The sequence below is a fragment of the Cydia fagiglandana genome, chromosome 4 (assembly GCF_963556715.1).
Source record: "Cydia fagiglandana chromosome 4, ilCydFagi1.1, whole genome shotgun sequence".
NCBI classification, from domain to species: Eukaryota; Metazoa; Arthropoda; class Insecta; order Lepidoptera; family Tortricidae; genus Cydia; species Cydia fagiglandana.
The window spans coordinates 7159103-7178859 of record NC_085935.1 but is presented as its reverse complement, the minus strand read 5'-3'; the positions used below and the strand labels follow the sequence as shown (position 1 = coordinate 7178859).

Sequence of the window (19757 nt, the reverse complement as noted above, 5' to 3'; positions counted from 1 at the left end):
GGGGATAAAAGACTTAAGAGCTAGCCGATGGAAGCTGAATTAGTAGCTGACGCATCTTTATGTTAAAGTACAATGTTGAACGAGTGTTAGTTATAGTTTAGTGGTGTGTTAGCTAGTGAGTCGATTGTGTGACTGGCAGAAGAGTCTTCACACGTACCGTTAGTTGCGATGGTTCAATAAATTAATTTGGTATCGGGGCGTCCACAGATGGCGCTATAAGCGGAGTTTAAGCAGTAGTTTTTCAAGGAGGCTAGCAGACGAAATTGTTATTATGTTAATTATTTTACTTAGGAAAGTATTTTTGTGTTGTAAATGTGTAATTGCTGATATTTATTCCTTAGCTAAATAAGGTCGATACAATCGAGCTGATCTGATGAAGGACGCAAGAGGTGGCCGTATTAGGAACTCTTTGATAAAACAAACGCTACCAAAATCTGTTTGGGTTTGTTGAATATTCTCGATGAGTATTAGTTGTTTGCTGAAAGGAAAGTACAGTCAAGCAATAAATGCTTGTACCTATCAAAACTGAAATAGACAAAAACTTATTTTCAGAAAATGTTGCAGTGTCACTTTGGTCATCCAGGACATACGACAACGGGTCAGTAAAAAGCTGTTTATCTGTAAGCAGCAGAAGTTGCTAAGCGGGCCAGGTGTTCAAAATGATCTTGACGCGACTTTATTGTTAAGAGAATAAGAGCGCGTCCAGGTAATTTTGAACACCCCGCTTAGCAACTTCTGCTGCTGACTGTACGTACTGATCGATCTGCCGCCTGTTTTATAAGGCAGATCGTGATATGCCTGGGTACCGGATCTTAGTCAGATCCTGAAATGGCGGCGTTTCATGATATGCCCGGTTTTACGATCTACCGCCGACATAGACATCTGTAAGAGCATCCTGGTCGCGGCGCCGGCGCGTCTCGGCCCTCGAGGGCCCTCGAATGAACAAACACTCACAGTCACAGTATGCGATGCGTGCCGATCGCGGTCTCCTTTCATTTTCTAGGTCATCATATAAATAAACATGGTTATTATTTTAGGCTAATACTAATTTTGTAAGTTTTTGTTTGTGTTGTGTAAGTACAGTGACTCTGATTACTTACGTGTATCTATAGATTTATTAAAGTTATACATACATAGAAAATATCTACAACTCTGTAACAAACAGTAATGATAAACACACAAATAAATGCACTTACCAAGATTCTAACCCAGGACATCCTGTTTTGTAGGCAGGGTCACTATTGAGCACTATATAGTCACTACCGACTAGACTAGGCTAGGAGGCTTTTAATATGTAATACCTATGTGCATGACTTTCCCACGCATTTAACCCGGCAGGGAGTTTTCTGTGTAACGTCATCTTAGTATCTTTTCACATTTACTGATGTTTGAATACTTTGAATGTGTCAAATATTCAAACGCCTCAGGACATTGTTACGTTACTATGCACGCCTCGGAAGCCGCTTCGACCTTTAAACATCTTAACTTGCTTTGATACTTACAGGAAGATCTGGCTGCCATTACAGAGAAACTAAAATAAAAAAATAAGTTTTTTAAATAAATATCTTAGGAATACAGAAATGTCATATTTTCATCTACCCTCACCGGGCTTAAATACTTAGGAACCATTTAAAGGTAGATTTTGTTTACTTTTATTTAAATACCTAAAGACACAGACTATAATTGAAAAAAATATCGGCATATTCTGAATAAGAACCTCCTTGTTTATGCAAACTTGGTTAAAAATAACCTAATAAAAGGATAATTACTAATTATTCTGTGTTAACCGACATACACAAACGAGGTCATATTTATTGTACAATTCCTTTACAAGACAACAATTATGTCATTTAGGCTCGGCGAGGGTAGTGGAAGGTAATGGAGGGACATGAATAAGTAATGACGGTATTCCATAATGATTGCGTGTAAGATTTGTTAATGTCATTATGTCTAAACTACGGGGTTGTGCCGATAGGGGATCGGTTTGCAATCAAAACATTTAACTTATACCACAGAATAAATAATAGTACTAGGTACAGAAGACTCGCTCTCTAACAAAACGCGTCTGTTACGATCAGGGCAGATGTGGCCGCTAGGTGGCAACAGCGCCACGCGCGGCTTATGGCAAACCCCAAATTGGGGTCGAACGGATGTACTTTTAGCTACCTGTAGCAAAGCGACGAAATCGCGGAGTGAGACACGCCTGCTTATACCCAAAATGCCTTAAATTAAAATGTAATTATTTTGCAAGATATAACCTACACCGATACAAATGGTGTACCTCGTGTTATATGTCTACTAGCTGACCCGGTGAACTTCGTATCACCTATCTATACTATGTCTCCTTTTGGCACGTCACGGATTAGCCTGGCCGCACACGCTCGGAATTTTATGTAGGTACTGATTGACATGGTGTGTAAGCGAGACAGCACCATGCATTTGTAGAGCGACGTCCCGTTCCCACCTGTCATTCCGTACGGAAACATAATGAACATTCCGAACGCCTGCAGCCAGGCCTGAAAAAAATTGTTATCGATTAGTCCCTCTACTATATAGGGTGACTTCAAATTGGTAATACAAAATGAATGTTTTACATATATCTTCCCTTCATTAAGCCCCTCAATTAAGTCTCATGCTTTTAAAATAATTAAAAGTATTTTTTTTTTGTTTCATCCAATTTTTTTAGGCTTCACATGGTTATCCTAACATAATAATTAACGAAGAAGGTTAAATAATTTCAAATGAACAATTGAACACTTTCCTCTTTGGTTATCAATCACCTGTCACAGTATTTATGAAGTAAACGTGTTTTGATCAGTAATTGTCACTTGTCAATTGAATATTAGATTTTCCGCAAAATTTGATTTTACAATAAATTTTTAAATAAAACAATACCTGAGAAACGTGTTTTCTACAAAAGGTGCAGGAGCAAAATTTGGAGAACCTCCATTTCCAGCAAGATTGTGCACCAGCACAGTTAACTCTAAGTGTGCGATATTATTTAGACCAAGAGTTCCCTGGCAGATGGATTGGACGCAACGGCCCAGTCGCATAGCCGCCTCGAAGTCCCGATCTTCGCACGGGAATTAAAAAGCTAATTGAGGTGTTTAATTCTGTGAAACCAATGAATTTATTCTTGGCAGACTAAATAATCTCAAGAGTATTCATAAGAATCAGAGTTATGTGTCCAGAAAAGCGGTGGTCATTTTCAATACATATTAAAATACGTTTCGTTAAAGTAGGTGCACACTGATCTACTTATTGAAAGTGTTGAAACGTAGGTATTTTAAGATTGTGTTACATTCGGTAGATTACGTATATTAATAAATGATTTCATTTAAATTAATTCGCTTATTATTTACCATAAATTGTATCAGGGTACTTAAAACTAAACCGCTTAACTTAATGCCAGTCCAGACGGGAATAGTTTTACTCCAATCTGATTAAATTGTTTGATCAAATCAGGTGGTGTGGTGTGGTTGCAAACTCCATTTTGCTCGCTGATTCCCTTTTATTCGATTGTAAGATTATGACCGATAAAATGGAGGTGCTAACTTCAAAATCTGTTCTTATTTCTTGTACACATTACAAATGTAACCTGTAATGGTGTACTGATGTCAACTTTCTAGCATTAATTGTAGTTTCGGCTCTGCGTGATGATGATGAGTCAGTCAGTCAGTCATCCAGAAACGTAAATTTAACGCTGTTTTTTAGGGTTCCGTACCCGAAGGGTAAAAACGGGACCCTATTACTAAGACTTCGCTGTCCGTCTGTCTGTCTGTCACCTGGCTGTATCATCTCATGAACCGTGATAGCTAGACAGCTGAGATTTTCACAGATGATGTATTTCTGTTGCCGCTATGACAACAAACAGAATAACATAAATTATGTAAGTAAGGTCCTATACAACAAACGTGATTTTTTATGGTTTTTGCGTATTGGAACGGCGACCGGACCGACTCCGCACTCCGAGTCCGACTCGCACTTGGCTGGTTTTTTTTAATCCTGTTGGCACCTCAGACAGTGGCGAGACACTCCTGACTTCGGCCAAACTCGGCTCCGTTCGGCTCAGCATTGCTGCGAGCAGTTATAAGGGTTGCTACCATTTGACGTCCTTTTGCATGCACGACCACAGATAAGATAATGACTTGAATTTTGATAACCCTAAATAGCCGAACGGGATAGTACCATACATTAAAAAGGGATAGCAAGATTCATCCCTGAATCGCTGTCAAACTTCGGTTTTGTAGGAAGTGTCCATTATGGTACTTACGGTAGTACCAAAGAGTAAGGTAGTACTATTATTTAGTATGTATGTATTTGTTGGTTGTCATTTTGTTTATGGGTGCGTTCAAAACTGTTTGCATATTGCTGGCTTTAACAGACTACCGCACCGGACCGCGAACTTTGTGTGTCCCGGCGTACTTTCAATCGTGTGTCAGAGGGCCTACCGCGAACAACGTAGTTCGCAAATTTTACTCCTATTCGCGGTAGACCCGCAGTACGTTCGTTAAGTTGCTAACACACTATCGCACCGCACCAAGGTCATTGTGGGACGCACCCATAAGTAAGAGGGAGAAAGAGATATCGCTTTCTCCCTTTTACTTATGGGTGCGTCCCACAATGACCTTGGTGCGGTGCGATAGTGTGTTAGCAACTTTAAAACCATACCGCCGGGCGCGGTGCGGTAGTCTGTTACGGCTTCATGACATCGGGCAGTTATATTCCGTTTCTGAACGCATCTATAAAGCTTGACAACCAACAATGACAATCTTTTGTGACAGGGACACTATTTGGTGTCATTTATGTGTCATTGCTCGCAATAATGTGGACATGACTCCAAATTTGATTAAATAATTAATCATTTAATTATTTTTTTACCTGAGATTTGATTTTGTTCTCTAGTCAATAAATAGCACTGAAATATATTTTTGATATAAAAAAATGAGTACCTACAAAAAATTTGAAAAACATACTGATATTTTAAAAATAAATTTGCATTATAAGAAATCTTTGTGTTATTTATTGATTAGAAATCAAAATTAAACCTCAGGTAAGAAATTAATTAAATGATTAATTATTTAATCAAGTTTGGAGTCATGTCCAAATTATGCTAGCAATGACGCCAATCTGTCCGATTTCTGTTATTTATTGCTTGCATTATTAAAATCTAAATACGCGATAATTCGAATGTTGTGGATCTATGTTATCGACTCAAAACCCTTGATTTAATATAATCTTCAATTTGCGGAACTCCAGTGTACCGTACCGACAGGACAGCTATCATGTTTGACAGGTACGTTGGTAGGAACATTTTGTATGGGAATGATCATTCTTTCATTATTTTGTTTTCGTAAATTTTTTCAATGTTTTTAATAGTTATTCTGCTATTCTAGGCCGAGACTAATCCAACAAATCAAAAACCATGAAAATCGGTCCAGCCGTTCTCGAGTTATGGATGCTGGAACAAACACGACTTTGTTTTATATATATAGATTTATAGTATTTATACTAATAAGTTGTTTATTTTTTTATATCAATCTAAGTATAAGTAGGAAAAATAACAGATCAATTAACTATAAATTAGGGACATAATAAGAAATAATGTCAACAGTACCCTCGCCCACACTTAACTATCCATCGGTGGACCTTAAGCCTTTTGTAATAAGGTCGATGACAGTTGAGTGTTGCTTGTAAGTACAATTCAAATTTATTCCGAGCCACGTCACCAACTAACAACTGAAACAAATGTGATGGCAGATACAGTAACCGTGTCTTTATTTTTTTTTAATTATTCGAGTCCGCCCCCGGCTAACAGTTTTTTTTATAACTACATATTCCAAATTTCAAACCGATAGCGTAAGTAGTTCTTGAGATATTTAGCAATGCGACAGACAAACAGAGTCGCACGTCACACCGTAAGCAGAGTCCTTTTGTACCTTTTTGGTATGGAACCCGAAAATCTTGCTACTTATACTCATTAAAACTTATTTTAAATGCACGAAAACACAGATAAATTTACTATAAATTAGTGACATAATAAAAAATAATGTCAACAGTACAAATCAAATTTATTCCGTCACGTCACCAACTAACAACTGAAACAAAATAAATGCGATCTCAGATAGCGACCGTGTCTTTATTTGTTTTTAATTATTCGAGTCCGCCCCTGGCTAATGACTCTATCGTGGCGATTTATGGCTACCGCGCTTTTTTGTTTTACCCTGTGTTGCACGGTGGGTTTACTCGACTGTTACTTTGGGCAAAATTATGAAAGGTGTTTTTTTAAAACTAATATTATAATTTCATTTTAAATTTTGAAGTACTTTCATAATTAATAACAGCGTAATATAACTGTATGAAGTCTAAATAACTAAATAAATATCATTGAAACAGGAAATTAAAATTATAAGTAACTAAAGCATATCATTACAAATATCTATTCGTTTAACTTTATACTTTATTTAAGCATCTAATTAAAATTTCGTTTCTATGTACAGCTTACTGTGCTCAATTTCTCGCACGATTGGAACCACTGGGTCGTTGTTTTTTTCCTACCCACCTTGATTGGGAGCTCAATGGTCATAATTTTGAAAACGTGTGTTTTAGTTGGAGGTCGGGCCGTGTAAATGGCCGTTTATGGGCGGATCTAACCCGCTAATGGCTTGAAGATTTATCTAGCTAATCTTAAGAAGCAGCTTACGTTATATTAAATATATTAAGAACGACTCGATTCTTCGACTTCAAATACGTGAGTGACCCGTTCTTAATATAATTTGTTATTTTTGTTATTAAAACATACGCTATCAAGTATTATTATTTACATAAAAACTGTTTGCTTTAGATGCGATTGCTTAAAATCAACCCGGATTCGTGACCAGATGATATAACGAAATTTTAATTGATGGTAAAAGTGCTCCCACATATGTGTTATAAAATATTGGTAACATTCACTAATATTTTATAACAAAAACAACTTGTAATATATATAACCTAACCTAGGAAGCCACCAGCAGCGAGTCAAGGCCCAAGATGCCGGTAGTCAGAGATGCAGAGAGAGGAACCGATGGACTATCCGCGCTGTGTGCAAGGCACGGCTACGGCGGCAGTCTTGTACAGATGTAGACATTTCACCCTTGATCACTCTTCATGACCCCTGATTGACAGTCTCTCAAATATCCTTTAATATTATTAAAATTCTAACATCAAGGATAAGCAAGTAAGCAACAAACGAAGAACTAAGGAGCTAACTCATCAATAAGCTATGAAATTATTATTAATGCAAACTAATCATCTATTGTTTTACGTCACCATAAAAGACCACCCCGTTATCACAGATAAGAAATCACTGGAACCCAAAGCTTATCAACACTACCTCAGATTCAGATGGTTTTAACCGCCAGGTAAAACAGACATAAAAAGGCCCTTTTAGTGAGAATTACAAATTTAGTAAATTCTAAGTACTTTAGTCATACTACCTGTTCTAGATGATAGCAGTAGGAGTCATGGTGATTTGAGTGGATTTGATAAGAGGGAAATCAGCACAGTGGTTCAACGTGACTGTAACTTAAGACAAAAAGCGTGCTATTTTTGCGTTTTTGTAGCTACGGAAACTTCTTTAATTAATTTGGAACAAATATGTAGACGTATGACGGATTTATATTTTTATTGGTAGCTAATTAGAGTTAGATCAAGCTGAGTTGGCAGCGATCTTATTAGCCCAGACTGTGCAAATGTTATTTAAACGTCTTAATTTCATAGAATTTTCCCAATTTAGCTCTATATTTTTCATGAAAGTTATAACTTTGACTTTGTGTTTTGTTTAGTTATAGAAATGGAGTTGGAGAGATATGTATGTTCATATAAAAATCTTCTTGACCTAACTGATGAACGTTTTTCGAACTATTTTGTGTAAAAAGAAATAATGAGAATCATGAGCTGTAAATTATTTGGGTGCTCTCAGAATTTATACAGTATTCCGTTTTTATTGTTGTCGAATATTCTTATTACAAAAAATAATAACTTAATAAGTATCTATTTCATAAAGCTAAAATAACGATAAATGCCTTCTAAACAATAGAAGTATGCATTTATGATAGGCCGTATGGAGTTCATTGTATTTAAAGTAAAGTAAAGTAAAGTTAATTCTTTACTTTAATTTAATTTCGGCTTATTAAATAAATAAGAAATAATCATTAAGTAGGCACTAAAAAAAACCAGACATCGGCTTACCGTATTCTGTGTAATTTTTTAATCCTATTAAGATTATTAATCCTCAATAATATTTAAGTACTTTTGGCACTGTGTGGTACTTTTACTATTTATTAAGTAACCCTTACGGTATACATGCTTACAGTTAGGTCCAAAATATAACTTTGGTATCTTTACGACTTCGAAGGTCCTTAATTGTTTTACTGTCCTACCCCATCTGTCTGTAGTCACTAACTTCCTAATAACGTAGTAACTTGCTGAACATTATAAGGCGCTTACGTCTTTTTAAAACCGTATTACCCATTTACCGCAAGCAAATTCGGCTCGAGCTCTGCAATAAAACTTTCTAGAAACATATTTTATAACCGTACCCCTTTTTTCTGACTACTATATTACTTTGTGAACAGAGTTTTATTGTTTTTAGTTTACGAGTTCATATTAGTTGGGTTTTTAAATAATAATTGTAATAGCTAGCTTTATTTTTGTATTCCACATTTATAACTGCCCAGGGTGTATTTTTGATTAATTTTTGATAATGTAGGATAGGAAATAAATAACTATAATTAATTATATTAATACAAATTTACATTGGAATAAAATAAACTTGAAGATATATATGTTTCTCATATATATGTGTACTTTTTTGGGTTTAATCTACTAGGTAATATTAGAAATAGTGTCCCAAGTTTACCTGGTATCGAACTATTCAAAATATAGGTAAGTAGGTAAGTAATATTTTATAAAATAAGCATCGAAAACGCTAGTGAATCTAGGTAGAGGGAAAAAACCCATAAAGGTAAAAAAACTGTAAAAAATAACATATTTTTGAGATTAAATAAACTTGTGTTACTTAATTAGTAGGGCTGGTTACTTCGTTGCCCAGATGTTAAGTGTATTTATTTTGTTCATATCTTTAATTAAATAAGGTATATTGAATATTAAGTTTAAGTACATACATAAGTATATTAGTATTTTTATTCAAAGTCTATATTCTAGTACGTAAAATAAATGAATACTGTAATCAAAAAGATCCATTACTAGGTACATATTTACTTACCTATTTCAAAACGGTTTTAATGTTCGATCCGATTGCCAATATGTCAATCAGTCAAGTTGTAAGCTAAGTGGCATTTGGATTATGTCCAGTCGTTATTACGACGGCGTAAGGTTGGAAATGGATAAGATTACGAGCACATAAACAGATCACTTCCTAACTAGACGGGGCATATGAATAGAACGCCGCGCGTTTATTTGCGTTATCTCGCAGATGTTACTTCCTAGTTTTTAATTGTTATGGTATGGTTGACGAAATATATTACCGATCTCTCGAACGTTTAAGTATGTCGAATCAATGCAAATTATATTTCGTCAACTATACCACTGATATTTGCCACCGCTTTGTGGTACTTACTATCCATTCTGGAGGATAACGCTACGTCTTACGTAGGCGAACAACGCGCGAACGCGGCGCGGCGCCTGACATTCGCGTGCAAATCGCGCCGCACCGCGTTCGCAACGAGATCGCTTACGTAGGACACTTCTATGGGCATCAAAGGATTGATTTCGCCGCGCCGCGCCGCGCCGCGTTCGCGCGTTGTTCGCCTACGTAAGACGTAGCGTATTCGTTTACTCATACACTTGTATCTGAGCGCGGCGGCTAACCAATTTGTTTGTGTTCTTGTTTACATCAAGGCATGTAAACAAACAACTGGATGTTTTATATTGCGCAAACAAAGCTGTATTGAATAGAAGCATAAAAATGTAGCGGCGTAGTCCTCAACAAAGTTTCTTTGATTGAATAATTTTACGGTTTAGACTCACTTGTTTTGTTTGTTGTTGTTGTGTTTTTGTTTGTTTTCACTTGTTTTTGTATTATTCAATGTTAGTATGTCTCAAAACCTATGTTCCTAGGAGGCCTATGTTCAGCAGTGGACGTCTTATGGCTGGGATGCTGATGATGTCTCAAAACAGTTTAAATTGGAAGTTTCTTTGATGTTTGTCAGTAAGTAATTATACTAAGTAACACGACTTCACACACATATATAGTGACATCATATCGTAATCAAAAAAGCGTTTAGCACTATGTCACCATAAGAAATTGTTTCGGCAAAAATGCATTACTTCTGAAACTCTATAGCACTCACAGGACCAATCCAGAAAATATAATACCACATTATAGTCATAATTAAAGTCACAGTGTCCGAGGTAATCGTATTAACCATGTAACAACGATTCCTCTAAAGCGTTTCACAATTCTAAAAAAAAATTAACTGAACTTAAGTAATAAAGAAATAAATTTTGCTCAATATCCTATAACCGATTTTGTAACAAGTAATATATACTCGTAATTCACAAGTCCCATTTTTGTGTAAGTACATATTTAGTAGCAAAGTATTTTGTTTATTTTATGCAGACATTTTTTACAGTGAATGCAGAGTCTACGGGTGGTTGTCTGAGTGACGGGTATCAAAATCGTTTTAGCGAAATTAGACATGTAGACATTGACGACGGCTGTCTACTGGATGGACGCGTTGCGACACTTTTGCTACTGACCTATGGAACATGTATGGAGCTATGACTCAGACTCAGAACATGCGTGCTGTGTGTGATAGGGTAATTCGCCAGTAACTGGCGACCTGAAACTAAAAATGATATTCACCTATAAACAGAATTCATTTTAGTATAAGGTGGCTAGTTATTGAAGGCTGGCCAGTTATTGAAACCTTATACTAAAATGAATTCTGTTTATAGGTGAATAGAATTCATTTTAAGTTTAGGGTGACCAGTTACTGGCCGGTGGCGGCGGTGGCCAGTTACTGAAATTCTTAATCTATGTGAAAAGCGTCTCATCCAGTAGTTATCTATTTTTCTGCTTAAATGAGGTAAAATCTGTGGTCGAAGATACGTATGTATTGGAGTTTCTACCCTCAACTGTGATTTCATTCAGACAAAGGCTAAGATACGTATGTATTGGAGTTTCTACCCTCAACTGTGATTTCATTCAGACAAAGGCTAAGATACGTATGTATTGGAGTTTCTACCCTCAACTGTGATTTCATTCAGACAAAGGCTAAGATACGTATGTATTGGAGTTTCTACCCTCAACTGTGATTTCATTCAGACAAAGGCTAAGATACGTATGTATTGGAGTTTCTACCCTCAACTGTGATTTCATTCAGACAAAGGCTAAGATACGTATGTATTGGAGTTTCTACCCTCAACTGTGATTTCATTCAGACAAAGGCTAAGATACGTATGTATTGGAGTTTCTACCCTCAACTGTGATTTCATTCAGACAAAGGCTAAGATACGTATGTATTGGAGTTTCTACCCTCAACTGTGATTTTATTCAGACAAAGGCTAAGATACGTATGTATTGGAGTTTCTACCCTCAACTGTGATTTTATTCAGACAAAGGCTAAGATGCGTATGTATTGGTAGTTTCTACTCTCAACTGTTATTTTCATTCAGGCAAAGGCTATGTGAAAACTGTGATAAGATAATGTTAACGTTGAAACATTGTACATGGGATACCTTCTTCCGCACGAAGTGGGTGAAAAGGGTTTGTGAAAATCAAAGACCAAAAAAAATTTTATGACACTATATATTCGTTCCGTCACTAGAGCGATCATACGTATATTAGTTATGTGATTATTGTGATGCATTTAGGTTTAGTAATAATTCTACGCCTACGAGTACGGAAGAATAGAAATAATGTTAAATAGTAGTTAATAGTAGGTTTAGGTTACTTATCAAAACAAAAATGACATAACATTTAGCACCCAGCGTTACTAGGTAAACAGCAAAATAGGATTTGACAAACGAGTACCTGGCCGAGTCCCGTTACGGCAACTAACGATTCCGAGAAGGTCATGCGCACTAAACTCGAGTTAAAAGTAAAAATTCCGTTTCAATTTTTTGCTCCCGGACTCGTTCGGTTCGGACCACGTTCGGACGCCCTGACCAACGCCGGCCATTTAGTACTTTCTTAGAAACAAGGGAGCTATCGATTCTGGAGATTTTGTGTAATTTGTGACAATTTCTTTTGGTAATAAAAATGCACTTCCAGTTTTAAGTAGTGGCAACAGAAATAGATCATCTGTGAAAAATGCAGCTGTCTAGCTATCACGGTTCATGAGATACAGCCTGGTGAAAGACAGACGGACAATGGAGTCTTAGTAATAGGGTCCGCGCGGTTTTTACCCTTTGGGTACGGAACCCTAAAATGAATATTAGTAATTAGACTAATTAGGTTTATGTTCGGTCAGCAAGTTTAAAAATAAATTTAGAATGTAGCGTAGTCTTTCACCTTAATGAGAATTATTGATGTTACATGTACCTACATATACCTACCTAAGTCAATTTCGTTTAGCAAAATAGCTAAGGCATTTGAAGACTTTCTGGTGTGTTTTACATGAGCTTATTACCAGTTATTACATACATAATGTAGGTATATACCTACTTGTTTTTACTTGTTATGTTATGAGTAAACAATATACTCACCTACCGACCTTCGATGTTTATCAGTGTTTACGACTGAAAAATATCACCTCAATCTAAAATCTTCATTCAAATTCAAACGACATCATGTCAAAGAATATAACCAAATACTTAAGTCTCCTATCTATTCACAAATCAAAGGGCGAATGTGTCAAACGTTCCACGCTTATAGGTAAATGGCTTAGTATAGTTAAGTCATAAGTCTTATATATGGACCTCGCACATGTGATGTTTCAGTTTTTAAGGATGTGAGGGCAGTGCCACCCACTTTCTGCCGGCGTGTCGTCAACGAATCGCAGTTTAAAACCGACTTATTGACAAATGAGGCCAAATATTGACAGCGAGATAAAAACAAAGGGCCCGGCCTCAGGGGCGGGCCGGTGTCAATCTCGGGGACAAACAAGTGTGTTTGACGAACGAATTACGTGACATCTTTAGTTTGTACCGCTGTTTACTTTGTGCCATTGAGGGAAATTATACCGATCCTAAACAAAAAAGTCTACACCCGAGAACAGTTATGTAAGTATTATACCTACTTTAAAAAAATTGTAGGTAGGTTGAAATTGTGACTGTAGAAATCTGTATTTTTCTGATGACGCGTAGGTAGTCTTTCACCTTATTTCACTTTATTTTTGTTTTTTTTTGCGTGCCTCGTAATTTTTCATGGAATGATTTCATTGACGACATTGTTATCTGACTATAGGTACCTACTCCTAATCATTGCAATTGGATCACTGAGTGTCTCATAAATAGGTATTAAAAACCTAATAAGTATAAATTGCAAGGACTTTGACCTGAAGCACCTACCTATATATTTATGACTGTCGTTCTACATATTACATATTATAGGTACACACATATACAAAGAGTTTATACGTACATAGGTAATATCAAAGGTTCGGTACCAACTTACGACGAATTACCTATATAGATAGATATTTCAAAGTAATTTTAAGCAAAATTCCAGTAAAAAATATCTTCACCTAGTGAATGCTCGGCATTGAAAATACCTTCTTACCTATATTATTTAACACCAACTTTAATTTTATTATTACACACAGTACCTAACCTACCTTACCTAACTCATTAAAATTTACAGTGCTCAGCGTTGACAGCGTTGTCTATTATGGCTCCTCTACACGATGGGCCAGCGCCGGCCACTCCAAGGGACGCATTTATGCGTTAGAGGGAGCAAGTGATATTGCTGTCTCATTCTACCGCATGGCTGCGTCCTTTGGAGTGGCCGGCGCTGGCCCATCGTGTAGAGGAGCCATTACCTTCATCAAGCAAAAATAACTCGGGAAATCAAGAATGTAAGTACGGAAATATGAAGCGCTCCCGTGGCCTAACTTTATTTAAAACACAGACATTCTACCAAACCGCACACATATGATTAGAAAGCAGCAATCATCGGAATGACAGGTCGCGAACCGTGAGACAATCGCGTGGGAGCCCTGATTGCACCCCGGGTTCGAGTCCGGGTCGTGACCGAACTACGTCGCGGAACGGTGGGGTGCTAGACACATCCGGGACATGTTTTAATATTTGATTTCGTGTGGAATTATAATTTGGTTTGTAGCGGTAGATTTACTATGAGAGTAACTATATCATTCATTGATGATATTTTGCATAGAAAGCAAAAATTTGAAATCGAAGCAGAAAATTATATTCGATTAAGTACATGATTTGACACCCAAACTTGTTTACCATTATTTACCTTCGTGTACAAATCATGTAGAAATAGCAATACATTTTGACGTCCCCTCTACCGCAAAAATCGGCAGACTGTTTTGTAAAAAAAATGACAGCCAAGGCGCCCAGTTATTAAATGCTCTAAGATTACTAATCCAAAAGCACTATAGCACAGAATAAATAATAGTCTCACTCTCTAACAAAACGCGTCTGTCACGATCAGCACAGATATGGCCGCTGGGTGGCGACAGCTCCACGCGCGCGGCTTATGGCTTTCCCCAAAATTGTGGTCGAACGGATGTACTCTTAGCTACCTATAGCAAAGCGACGAAATCGCGGAGTGAGCCACGCCTGACTATAGGTACTTTGGCAACATGCTTACCCAGGCATCTTGTTTATAGCTGCTACCGTAGAAAGTGCTTCGAAGTTATCCCAATGGACCTTACATACCTACTTATAACTTAACAGAAAATATTTCATTCGCTTGGCCAAGTTTTACCCCGGCTACACACGTAACTATAAATTTAACGTAACGATTTATAGTTACGTGTGTAGCCGGCATTAGATATTGTGTAACTACCTAGACAAAATATTAAATACTTTAGTCTGTCTGTATCTTTACGTATTTAAATAAAAGTAAAAAAAATCTACCCTGAAATGGCTCCTTAAGCCAGTTGAGGGTAGATGAAAACATTACACGATCAAATAATGTAGATTACAGTCAGGTCGTTCAGTGACAGATCCTGGCGGTTTTGTATTGGGTTGGTTAATAACCAATAAGTGTTATAAGTATAACTACCCGAAAACGTACAAATTATTTATATTTATACTTTTATTTACCTTAATACCTAAAGATACAAAGTATAGGTAGTCGGTAGGTAGACTTAGACCAAGAAAAGTCTGCAACGATTTTGAAAGCCCACGCAGTGCAAGTGTTATTTACACGTCATAATTTCATAGAAGTGTGACGTTTAAAATGACACTTGCATTGCGTGGGCTATCAAAATCGCTGCAGACTTTTCTCGGTCTGACACTACTCAAATTCACGGTACATTTCTCAGTTCCACCGGGACATGTCTCGGTTTATCGAGACAAGCATTCAGCCCCATAAGTTATCTCGCAACAACGCGTGCAAAGTGAAAATAGTGTTTAAATGAATAGCTTAAACACTGGGGCGTTTTTCGGGATTAACTGAGTCCCAGGGGAAAATCCCCAGGGATGTGACGGAGGGATTTGATTAAAACTTCACCCCTTATGTTGACAGTAATAGATTGATATGTAAGTTTCTTTGGATTGGCTGTATGTGTGATGTGTGTGTCGAGACAGTCGCGAGTAAAGGGAATTTAAAAAAAATATTTCTTATGCTACTATGCATATGTCATATCCTTATGCATAGCTATAATCTGTTTTTATTTACTATATAGTTCGTTTTTTTAACATTAGAAAGAAGGTAAGCGATATTGACATGTCTTTTTATTAAAAATCACTATTGAAAAATAAGTCACTGCAAATATGTTAGAATTATAAATCATAAATGCTATCTTTTACATTCTTTTGCTTTCATAAGTAATATAAACTAAACTAATTTTTAAAGCGTTTTTCAATATTTTTTAATAAAAAGACAAGTCAAGATTGTTAAAGGTACCTTCTATCTAATGCAAAAAAAAAAGAACTGTAGAGTATTACGGACGTTCTATACTATTTATGGGCAGTATTTCATAATTAAAAAAAAACAGACTAGTAGGTATGTGTGTGTTTGAATACCTATCCATTTCTATTAGTGTTAGGTAATTACTTTTCGACATTTCATCGCCTAAAGGTCATGTTGATAAATAGTACCTACCTATGTAATTCACTTATTAGGTACTAAGTCTAAGTAATAGGTTGCGTTCCTTTATTTATATATAGGTAAGTACCTACGCGTAGTTCTTTTTATTTTGTTCCTCATTGTATTTGAACTTGTGTTTGTGGCAGCCATCTGGTTTAGTTAGCCAGCTAATTAGGCGCCTAGACCGATAGAAAATAACTCAATGTTTAACAACTTGATGTAGGTATTGAAAGTCGGCTATTGAAAACGACTAGTTCACTCAGACAAGTGAATTAAATATACGTAACCTAAAAAAAAAGAAATAAAATATGTAAATAATAAATTAATCAACAATAAATTACTAACCGAACACGACGTTCAGCCATCTGGTTAAATGTTGCGACTTGGCTGGTTGTTGTTCAGCCAATTAATTAGCTGGATAATTTAACCAGTAAGCTGCTATCACAATCACGAGAGACTGGTCCCTATTGTTTTTTTGTCATAGTGTAAGTAAAGTATCATGTTTTACTAGGACAAAGCACATTCTAACGGCATTAATTATGATTCGACAATTATTTTAGTACCGCTATGACACGCCGCGTCTGCAACTTAAGTTTAAATATAAACATACAAAATGTTTATACGGATGACTTTACGAGGATTTTATACTGCAATCAAATATAATATTGTCGCTTCATATACAGAAAAATAACCTTCACCTAAGTAACAGTATGATTATTTAATTTAACTTTTGGTTAGTTTTTATTGGATGGGCAAAAAATGTGATTGTATCAAGTTATTAAAAACTTCTAGATACTAGACGATTTCCAGTCTTCAAGTAGGTATTTTAATGAAATGCCTAAATCTTTGTTACTTATAAATAAATAGTAGGTACCTATATTATATTATATCATTACTTTGATATTTATATTTTATTTTGCAAAAATATAATATCTACCTAAATAACTATCTAAACTATTTCCTAATTCCTCGTACATATAATCTTATAATGAGAGTATCACTAACGCCCGTTGAAGTCTTTTACAGGCTTCTTCGCAACTCTATAGAAATATTAAGTTATTCAAGAATAAATAACTTGTATTAATTTCTTGTTTATGGTTTTTACTATAAAGATACCTATGAGTAAAAAAACCCTTTAAATATTTAAAAACAAGCTCGCCCAGAAATTACAAACACTTGTGACGACAAGCAACACTTTGTAATTGTAAACTACGGTCGAACAAATGCGGTTAAAAACGGCTCGTTTTTACCTGGTCATTACAACATGGGTGGGGGCGGGAGGAACAAAACAGCATGTCATTTTAACGCGTCGTTTATTGATAACTTCATCTTTTCTTCAATATACTTTTGTGTCCACTGACTATATAACACTCACTGTACATTTTCGTATTACAATATTTTAGTCTTTCGAGGCTTTATAACGTTCGTTTCCATATAACAAATATTTGTACAAAGCACGACGGGAGTACGAGTGGCGTCGTGGCACGGCTTACTATCTACCTACGCTTTACGACTAACTCCAACGTTAACTCTAGCCTTTATCACTATATTTACAAATTGTTCAATTTTTTTGGTATTCAATTTACCACAAACACTACATCGTCTCTCAACCTGTCACGCCACCTTTCATACATCCGCACATCACATCTTAAAATATTTAACTTAAAACCATGAAAAAATACAATAAATTGTAATATAATACAGGTCATCAACAACATTTAATTGAACTCCCGGCCGCCTCGCCGACGGCGGCCGAGCAACGCGCAACACTAACAGCGTCCTTAAAAACAAATAAATGGACATACCTAGCAGTATGTGCAGTAACGATCACTGTCCGATCCGAACCGATTGGGAACAAAGTCACTGGCGTGCGAGCCCGCTCAGAGCGGCGGGATGTCGATGTCGCACGCGAATGGCGATTCTCAGATGAGCGGCATGGCGCGCTCGTTGGCGGCGGCGTACCGCTGCTCGTCCGGCACGTGGTACATGCTGATGATCTGCGACAGGTCCTGCTGGCCGTACTCGCGCTTCATGGTCATCTCGTGGTGGTGCGCGTGGTGGCCGAACTCGCGCTTCAGCTGCGTGGGCTCGTGCGGCACGAACTCGCGCTTCATGCCCGGCGGGCCCGGCGACACGGGCTCCGACTTGGCGGAGGAGCCGCTCGGCGAGTGCGACGCGCACGACGGCGGCAGCGCGTACCCGCCCGGCGAGCCGGGGCCCAGCACGTACCCGGACGGCGACGGCGGCTGCGGCAGGTACGGCGACCCTTGTCCGCCGCCGTAGTAACCGCCGCCGTAACCGCCTTGTTGCATTTGAGACACGTCGTATCGCGGGTATCCGTAAGCTTGCTGTTGATATGCGCTCGGATCGTGCATCATGTATCCGTTGGGCATGTAACCGTTAGGAGTCATCTGGTACATATCACGCGGCTGTTGCGCCGACGGTGCCGACGCGCGTTGCGCTTCACTAGCCCCTAATAGAGCTCCTCCTCCGAGAGGGTATTTCTCTTGTTTCTTGGCTAACGTCTTCGTCTTCCTCCGCGGTCTATATTTATAATCCGGGTGTTCCTTCATGTGAACGGCGCGAAGTCTCTTCGCCTCGTCGATGAACGGTCTTTTCTCGGATTCCGAGAGATCTTTCCACTGTGCACCGAGACGTTTTGATATTTCCGAATTATGCATTTTCGGATTGTCGGAGGCCATCTTCCTGCGTTGGCCGCGCGACCACACCATGAAAGCGTTCATGGGGCGCTTGACGCGGTCCGAGTTGGAGTTTTTACTGGTGTTGTTGTTGTTATTATGGGGAGTCTGTTGGTGCTGCGGCTGCGGCTGATGGTGCTGCGCGAGCGGCTGGTGGTGTTGGTGCTGCAGCGGCTGGTGCTGCGAGAGCGGCTGCTGCTGCGGCAGCATCATGCCGCCGAGCGCGCCCAGCGAGCCGTAGCCGTGCTGCAGCGCGTGGTGCGGCGGCACGGTGGCGTGCAAGCTGCCGCCCTTCAAGTCCGTCTCCATCGTCAACATGTCGTCTTCCTGCGGCGCGTACAGCTTGCCGAACTTCGTTCACCTTACACAACGAGAGAACTGTCGGTCGTTCACATGGACTCGCGGCGGGAGCGGCGAGGTGTCTCGCGGTACCGTACGGCGCGAAGGCTACGTGCGTTGTGAGGCGGCTGGCTCCGGGCGGCGGCGGCTGCCCGCGCCCCTGCCCCGCGCGCCCCGCGGCCCCGCCCGGCCCGTCCGCCGTCCAATGGCGCGCCGGAACGCAGCCCCGCCCCGCCCGCACCCTCCCACCCGCGCGGCCTGCATTTTTAATCGCGCGGCGAACGAGGCGAGCGTGCCGCGCCGCTGCCTCATGCAAATCTCAATTTTGTTTGCCGACGGTGTGCGCTGTGCACCCACTTGGCATCCGCTTATGTCGTAAACAAAACACCGTCATTCTTCATTAATATTGCCTAAGTAGTTTTCAAATAAACTACAGTTTACCTTTACTAAGTTATATTCCTAACCTCAAAATCAGCATACGCCGGCGG

The 19757-nt window shown here is 38.4% G+C and overlaps 1 protein-coding gene across 1 annotated transcript; it reads right to left on the bottom strand.

Moving 5' to 3' along the window:
• Positions 1-17527: 17527 nt before the first annotated feature.
• LOC134663553 (transcription factor Sox-14) lies at positions 17528-19389 on the bottom strand. Its single transcript, XM_063519946.1, has one exon. It carries the CDS (start codon positions 19246-19248, stop codon positions 18154-18156), a length of 1095 nt encoding a protein of 364 aa, XP_063376016.1. The 5' UTR covers positions 19249-19389; the 3' UTR covers positions 17528-18153.
• Positions 19390-19757: the final 368 nt, after the last annotated feature.

Excerpts from the sequence above, each read along its gene's own strand:
- LOC134663553 (XM_063519946.1), bottom strand. The coding sequence starts at position 19,248 with ATGTTGACGATGGAGACGGACTTGAAGGGCGGCAGCTTGCACGCCACC.